At 42.3% G+C, this 8,625-nt stretch overlaps 1 protein-coding gene across 1 annotated transcript in view; it reads right to left on the reverse strand.

Annotated features, from left to right (window-relative positions):
* Positions 1 to 2,153: 2,153 nt before the first annotated feature.
* LOC131883486 (potassium voltage-gated channel protein Shaw-like) overlaps positions 2,154 to 8,625 on the reverse strand; it is a gene marked incomplete in the record, with an annotated part of 65,271 nt that continues 58,799 nt past the window's right edge. Inside the window, 6 exon segments of the mRNA XM_059230969.1 lie at positions 2,154 to 2,685; positions 2,767 to 3,036; positions 4,631 to 4,902; positions 5,117 to 5,543; positions 7,444 to 7,617; positions 7,951 to 8,058. Coding sequence (XP_059086952.1) covers positions 5,242 to 5,543; positions 7,444 to 7,617; positions 7,951 to 8,058 — 584 coding nt within the window.

Here is an 8,625-nt window from a genome sequence, read left to right on the forward strand (position 1 = left end):
TACAGAGGGAAAAAGACTATGGCAAGTGTGATGGCGAGAGCAGGAGTAAAGCATAAATGGAAATTGGTATTGGTGACTAGAATATAACAATGACAGAATGTTCCGGCCAAGAAAACTATAATTATTGTTTTTCTAGTAATGTCCTTGGGTTGCGATTCTTGGTTGGCGAGATTTGCCAACATTTTGTACGTGTCGGACGTCTGGTTGGTCAAGAAAATATGCGGACTTGTATCCTCTTTTCTTTCGGACCACAGGTGCACCATTCGCTCTTGTTATTCGTTCAACATCTTTTGCTGCCTCTCGACGAGGTCGGTGAGGGCCTTCATGGCGTTCTTGTCCATTTTTTTTCTTTTTATTTCGTCCTATCCTGACTACTGCGCCATTGTTGTATTCTTACAATGATGTTTTATTTCTGAGCATTTCCGGTTTACGTGACCAGCTGTAACATAACGTTTAGTGACCAAAACTGAGACTAATGAATCCTACAATATAACAGGTATAGTCCTCCAAAATAATGGAAAGTTTGATGAGCATATCCAGTTGGACGTGGGTAAAGCTTTTCAAACATGTGGTTTGATATATATCACGTTTAAGTCCAGAGATAGTATTACGATGCTAACTCTGTATGAGTCGATTGTCCAGCCGCATCTTGAATATTCCTCGCCCATTTGGGCTCCAATTAACAGGTTTGCAAAAGCGCGAGGAGGTCCAAAGATGTTTTACTAGGAACATTGAGGATATGAGAGAGCTCTCGTATTGGGAGAGACTAGAAAAGTTGGGGCTGTACAGAACTCAGAGAAGGTACGAAAGTACGAAAGGTATCTGATACTGTACGTTTTCAAAAGCATCCATGAGCTTTGTTCCAACCCAGGACTTAGGGTCAATTGCACTGACCGTACCGTGTGGAAAAGCCAAACCAAAAAAAGGAGAACTAATCTGGCAAGCTCCAAATAGCTTAATTTTTTGATTTTTGATGAGATCTTGCTCGAGATAATGGTTTTCGGTTTATTGAATCGTATACTTCCTGCTCCCTGGTACCGATGTGCTCAAATTGACCTTTCCTGTGTTTCTTTGTTTTTTGATTGAAATTTCGGGATCCTTCCTTGTTTACAAATATTTGATCGAAATTCAAATACGTTCAGTGTTGCTAAACCGCCGGGGCATCACAAGTGTAGTTCCTTTATTATTGTTTTAACATTTTGTAGGTACTAGGTCATAACAAAATAATTACATGCATTCAAAAGTTGAGCTTTGAGTCTCCATAAACTTGTGAACAGGCAGACAATGACAAAGGAGCTGACTTCAATCTTGGACTCATTAATAAGAGCACTGGACATCTTCTTTCGGCAAGCTTTATTTTCAGTGACAACTGTTTTTGTTTTTGTTTGTTTTTTCACGGGCTTTTCTAACCGCTTCAGGGAACTAAACTATTACTACACTGTTAAATACAGTACTATCAAAATGAAAGGTTACCATTCGTGTATTTATTACCTTTTACTCTATATAAGATATTTGGTCTACCAACGAGTTTGAGTTGACAGACCGAGCTAGGCCTTAAATGTAGTGTTGATCTGGAATGCTATCTAAAAATTTGTCCTAGTCTGACTTGAAAGATGCTACCAGATCAACAACCCCTACTCATTCCTTGCTAAAATAAAGGCTACTGAAATATTAGCTAAAATTCAGATTCATATCACTTCTTGCTTGATCTCGCCAAAACCTCCTTACTTTTGAGTCTTCCAAAAAGTCGGCGCAATAGTGTTGTATAAATTGAGGAAGCAATCTTTTGCACACTCGAAGAAGAAATTCTCCCAAATTTTGACCATCTTATCAACATCTTCTGTCATCTTCTCACGGGTGCATCAATAAGTGTCTTGGAAAGGTTCTAATCCACTGTTTTCAGGGATCTATTTTTAATGGCCGTTCAACCACGGTTTGTTTCCTCCATGAGTTGAGGTAAGTCGACCAGAATCGAATAAGTGCGGTGTTTAGGTAAAGCAAGTCGGTAAATGTGTCTCCAAATCTAAACATCTTGAATTCAGTCTTAGTGCTGCAATCGCGATTGTCTTTTTCAACATCTATTATCTTATCAATACATTTGTATAAGTAAACGCAGTAAACAGTTTAACCTCCTCGGATATGACTAAGGCGTGTAGGAGTAAAAATAATTTTATTTTCTTTGGCGTATTTAGTAAATTGAGAAGCAAGCATGGTTTACACAGTACAATATGATGTTTAGAACAATTGAAGTGATCAAACACTGGATTGGTTAATGCCTTGGGTAATGGTGAGGAGGAAAACAGGATGGATCACGAATAAGTTGAAGAATCTTGGCCGGTGGTGAAATAAGACGAATGTGGGGCTTACATCTGACATCACCAGCCGTTTGGTCACTTGCATCTTTATATAAAAACCGTATTCAATATAGCACTGCGTCCATTTCTGTTTGCTCTTTGAGTCTTTTTGCAATAATGTTTGGCTAATCACCTTGCCATCAGGTTCAGAACAACCAGTTATTCCATTTCTGGCCATTCTGGGCTATGCAGAATTGCAATCCGAACCCTAGTTCGGCTCCTTCCAGTTGTTTGAGACAGATTCGATGCCATTTATCGTCATCACCGGGCTCACTTTGGTCACGGGTCGAACAGGAGCCAACTTGGAAGCGTCCAACTCCAATAAGTTTGACTAGAAACCAACCAGAGAGGAATAAACAAATCCGTCGGAAGGAATAAATTTCACTTCTATGATTATTAATTGATTACGTACGTGGCTGTCGTATTTGTGGATCGGCCCCACATGCCAAGGCTGAGCTGATCTCGATTCCAGCCTTGGATGCCACGATCTGGGCCTGGGCAGTGGAAGTGGCACTGGAGAACCTTGAGGGTTTGGTGACCAAGAAAGTGGACTTTGCGACTCCATGGAGAAAACTGTCCAACTTCGGTCCACCAGAGGATTGGGTGTTTGGCTCAAGTGTCCATCTGCCTGTTTTCTGTTGTCAAACTTGAACGAGTTAGACCGCGGCGCCATTGAATCAGCCTGGAAAAAGGACAATTGAGAAGGGTTTTAGTTTGGGAAATTGGGGCATATGCATGACAAACAAATGTAGGTTTTCGTATGAAATCATCAAACTTGAGATTTGCACGAATTTATTTAGAGAGATTGATGTTAGGGTAAAAGGTATCAAAAAAACATTGGCGCCCTCTTCAGAATTTTGATATTTTATTTGATAAATGGTGCGGTGATTGACAATTACAGGGCTGGGAATCCAAATTGGCGCGCTCCCAAAAAATCCTTAAATGGTTGTCAGATTCTCAGTTTGTGATCAAAAGTGCTGAAAAATCGGAAGGAGTATCACCACTGAAGGCACCTGTAATTCAATTGAAACAGATGTCTTAGTAAATAATTGACTCTCTTCTTGAGCCTACTGTTTTGGAACTGAGCTTGCTTTTGTTAAAGATAATTTTGGGTCGGATCAAACCCATGACAGCAGATGTAGCTCTAGTGCCAGCTCTCTCCTTTTGCAGACTTTTCCAAATCGAAAAAAGGGACTTGAATTTGATCTATTCAATTCGTTAGTAGAATAATATAATATTGTATTGAGTTTAATTTGCAATAGCTCAGCACATCATAATCTTTCATTTTGATTACACCGGGGATTACATTCTTTACAGCGGATAGTAAAACCAGTGAAAACCCAAACCAAAAAAATCGCTAAAAGGTTATGGCTGAGGATTCAATCCTTCATCTGATCTTGCTACACAGAGGTAAGTAAAAAGGTCCCAAAAGAGGAACAAGTTACGAAGGAAGCAGAAAAGGACCCAAATGACAATAAAAGGGCAAAAAACATGTCCTAAAATGTTAAAAATTGTGAGAAAAAAGGGTCGAAAAAGAGTCGAGACAGTGGGAAAAGATGAAAAATTTAGATATTTGTCTAAAATAATCTTTGTAGGCAAAACAAGTTAAAAAGTTTTTTTTTCAGGCTTTAACTTTTATTTTCGAGGCCTACTCATCAGAAATGACATGAACAAATTGAAATTTTTTGCCAGGTTCTGAGTGAATTGATGTCATTTCTAGCATTTCTTTTGGATACAATTTTGCACTCTCTCAGCTTTGGCTATCTGATTTCAACCCGTTTAGCACGTCTTGAATTTAATGCTCACCAATGCTTGGTTGACCTTATAACATCCAAGAGTCAGAGCCAGCAATTGCAAAAATCGACTTTGAGAGAATTTTTGCCTTTTTCTGTCATCATTTTTTGCCCCGTGGAAAATGGCTTTTAATGATTTTTCATCCCTGTTTATGGCCACACATGATTGTGCCAATCCGCCCATCAGCACGCTAATACCTTGGCTGTAAATGGGTTTGTGAATAGTACTCCTTCTCCATCTATGACATTGTCCAATCATGGAAATTTAAAAGGGTTTTAGAGTGAGACATTTGAATTGAAAGTAAGAAAGTTGAAATCTGTTGTTTGGTTTATGGTAAAGTAGAGTTTCCATATTCATGTAGTATAACGTCAATTTTCAAAGGGAATATCTATTTCATCATGCCCTATTGAATGTTATTGATATATTTCGATCTTTTTATATATGATGAGTATTATCATAAAAGGCACGGAAAAAGTCCTTACCGTCAGATCAGCTACCTCCGTTCCCCGTATACAACTAGGATCGAAAGTGAATCGTCGCTTTGATCTAGTTTCCACGTCGTTGAATGGGGACCTAGGTATGAGGGGTAACCCGACGCCCAGATCCCCACCTAGGCTAGATATAGGACTGGATGTGACGGGGGCGGGAACCAGGTCCAAAGTGGTTGGGAATTTCGTGTCTGTTCGATGAACCCGAGATTGGGGCGATCGCGATCTTCCTAAAATGCCAATCGTGTCTCCCCGGGAGAAAATACCTAAAAGACAAGAGTTCCACTAATGCATTTGTCAGCAGACATGGATTGGAAGTTGTAGAGAGAACACGTCCAGACACCTGACAACATGAACACATGAATGGCTCACAAAGTGGCACACAACATTTTTGAGGATGCTTACTTTGCCCGATATCATCTGAAAACCCCTCAGAGTGGTTCAAACCTAATCGGAAGTTAAGGTCGGCTTTAAACTTACTCGTGTCCTCAATAAATGTGAGCCCATCATCCAGATTTGGCCTGTTGCATCTGTCACTTCCAAGGCCCACGAGATCAAAACTGAAGTGTGATCACGGTCGCCTTGTTTGACAGATTGGGCGGGTATCATGCAACATAGGTGGTAGCCGCATGGGCTGATGATTTGGAGTCCAACGTGACAGGGGGCGTGTTTTGCTGGAGGACTCGTCCGGTGTTGCTTTTGGCTTGGCTGTCCCCGGAGGAGACCCCCAATATTTTATCACTCATCAGAACTGGAGGGCTAGAGATCACGGTGCCTGTGGTGGTGGGGATAGTGGAGGTGTTGACATCGTCTGGAGTACCCTCAGCGGTGGCGGGAGTCATGGAAGGTTTTCGCTGGAGAACTACTCCACCACCACCAGGTCCGTGGTTGTGAGGTAAAAAGGCAGCTGAAAAGGGAATGGATTCCACGTAAAATAGTCCTTGTGCTTACGAGCCAAAGCTTGAGCCCATTCTAGAAGGTGACGGCTTTAGGCGGCTTTTATTCCTTTTAGAAGTCCCTCTTAAGCCCCTTTTACTCCACTTCATGCTAGATCTTGCTGGAGAGATCAACATGTTTCGGGAACAGAGAGCAGATCCTCTTTTCGTAATGGGGTCATTGATGTGGACGATCCACACGATTTTGTCAGACTCGTCTGGTGACATGCCAATGAATCTAACCGCGACCTGTTTGGATCACATTCTCTAAGTTGAGATTATTCTTATGGAGGGGTGGGATGGCTTCAGGGCAAAACTCCAAAGCATTTTCCTCATTGAGTTATTTGGTCTTTTTCTTGAACTTTCGCTCATTCAATACGGTTTGAGTTGGATAGTAAAACTTGACGATATCGTTGACTAGAATTCTGCCTTAGACCCTCTATGAATTTAAACACCAATTAGAGTTTGTCGGGTTTTCCCTGATCCTGCTTCACTGCTTATCATCTAAACCACTATATACGTTAAAAATCATGGGTTGTTTTTTAAAACTGTTAAAGCCATTTAAAGAATTCATTTCATAGTATGATGGGATAAAAAAGAACCAATAAAATTGTACTTTCCGATTAAACTTTCATTTCCCTACGCTTTGTTTGGACGGATCAAATTTTGTCTATCGTCCCAAAATATCCGACATCTAAACATTAGTAGGAACTTCACCCACATGGGTCCATCTCCTAGTTTTCTCCACTGGTTGAGCGATTCTTTGGTACGACCTCGGACTTGGGCCTTCAATTGGGACAAATCGAGCCAGCTTTTTGAATCAATCATGACAACACTCCCATTTACGGCAATCGACAAAACCCCTTCTTTTAAGCACAACCACGCTCTTTATACAAGGCTACAAGGCTATGACCAATATTTCGGATTTACGATGTTTTTATTGGATTACTTGACGATCTTTGCTCGGGCCTTTACCAAAACATAACTATTGGCCATGGCCTTTATAGAGACAGTCTCTAAAACTCGTAGGTATTAGAAAAAAGAAAAGAAAAGATAGCGAGGGGAGTGCCATAATGCTTCTCACTATTCATCAAAGCCTAAATGCCTCAGTTCAATATCAATGGTAGCTTGCATACTCGGCGTATGACTTTCTCATTGCCTCTTGCCTGAAGACCGGATTTTCGTCTTGCTAAAAGCATTGTTTTTGTAATTTGCCTTTGGAGCCAAGCCGATGGCCTTTGCTTTTCCCCTCCTCTCCTGTCTAATATTGTACGGTGTGTACGGTGTGTACGGTATGCCCACAAACCAGACCAGGAGAATCAAATGAGTCACAAACTTGGTTTTCGGTGTTAGAATTGGTATTTGGTAAGTCCGATCAGCCCAGTGTTAGATCCACGGGGCTGAGATGGCCCATCAATTTTGAATGCACAATATGAACTGTAGTTCTGAGGGCACAAACCGGATTCAAGGTTCTTTTTAAGCATTTTCTCGAAGGGTCTCACTCAATTACTAATTGCACGAGCATCAAAATGCGACCCTGTTTTTCAGAATTCTTCGCCAGGGTTGTGTTAAGACTCACTTGCAAATTGTGATGTGATTCCTCATCTCTTTTCTTGCCTGTGTTTGAAGTCTTTACGCCATGTACGTACATCACAATAAACGATTGGTAAGAGGGCTTGAATCCGGCTTTTTCCTACCAGATCTACGCAATCTACCCAATCACGGGCTCCATGCGGCGTTTACCAGCGGCTCAAACACGAGGAACCCATCGATTCGAATGATATTTCCTGAATGTGTTTGTAAGTGCTTAAGCCCTTTTCCACGACCCTGATCCTCATATTTATTCGTAAATTGGTTCCATGAAAGGCTTACCAAGGTGTTTGACATCCACGGTACTGAGAGCACAATTCGTGGCCAAGGGTTGAATCAAATCGGACGTGGGGACCAACTGTTTGTTGTTATTGAGCGCGGCCGTCACCATGGTGGAGGCCATTCCAGCTATTCCAATGGTTGGGTCCCGGGACGGCCGGGGCGTGGTCTCGTCACCTGTGAGGAAGGGAACCAAGTTGCGAACAGTGAATACAACGGAGGTACAAGTCACGAACGTGGGGGTGCAGCATCAGACGGGCAGGTAGGTAGGTGTACAGTTCAAACAACGGTCAGAAGTGAAATCGTTCAAGTGCCCTCGTTCAAGTGCCCTCTCTTGAGCAATTGGTGATGCAGTGTGGCCACAGACGGGATAACTTTTAAACACGATGCAATAAATATTGAACTAAATCGAATTCGTGAAAGAGGCCACTTTCGGATTCGAGGAATGCCCTTTGAAACGGGGAAAAGCAAGGGAGGGTTTCAGGTTGTTTTCTATCGTAGAACACTTACCAGAAGAGCCTTTGAGTGGCATCAATGGTCCATTATTTCCCAATCGACCAAAAGGTGGAGCCGCCGTAATGGGAAAGTTGGTATTGTTGTTCAGTCCATTCACATTGGCTGAAAGGATGAATCATCCATTGAAGAATGACCAAAGAAATGCACTTCTAATTGTGCACCTAGTAGAAAGTTTTTCTACACACACACACACACACACACACATACACACCCTTCTCTACTCTAAGTCCATCAGTTAATCGGACTTCCTTCTTTATCGAACGACTATTCCACTTTAGTTCCATGCTATGCTGTAGGCACTGAATTTGGGGCGGTGTCAGGAACCCACCGAACATTTCGTTCCAGACTCCCCGCNTCCCCCCCCCCTCCCCCCACAACTCCCGAAGAGTACATTAATAATCGCCATCGACTCATGCCAGGACTAGGCTCTCCGAGATTTCAAACCTAAGCCTTCCTCTCTACGTAGTGTGAAGCTCAAAGAAACCGATTTTTCCGCTTTTCATGTCTCCGTACCTTTTGGTCCTTGGGGTTGCGGGTGGTGGCCGGCCGCTCCACCGCCGCCGCTGCCGGAATTTCGAATACTGTCGTGCATACTACCCACGTGGTTGTGATGCCCAGCCTTGAAAGCGTTCATCCGTCGGTGGATGCCATGACCGTTGCCACTCCCAT

This window comes from Tigriopus californicus, chromosome 7 (assembly GCF_007210705.1).
Source record: "Tigriopus californicus strain San Diego chromosome 7, Tcal_SD_v2.1, whole genome shotgun sequence".
Lineage (NCBI taxonomy): Eukaryota > Metazoa > Arthropoda > Copepoda > Harpacticoida > Harpacticidae > Tigriopus > Tigriopus californicus.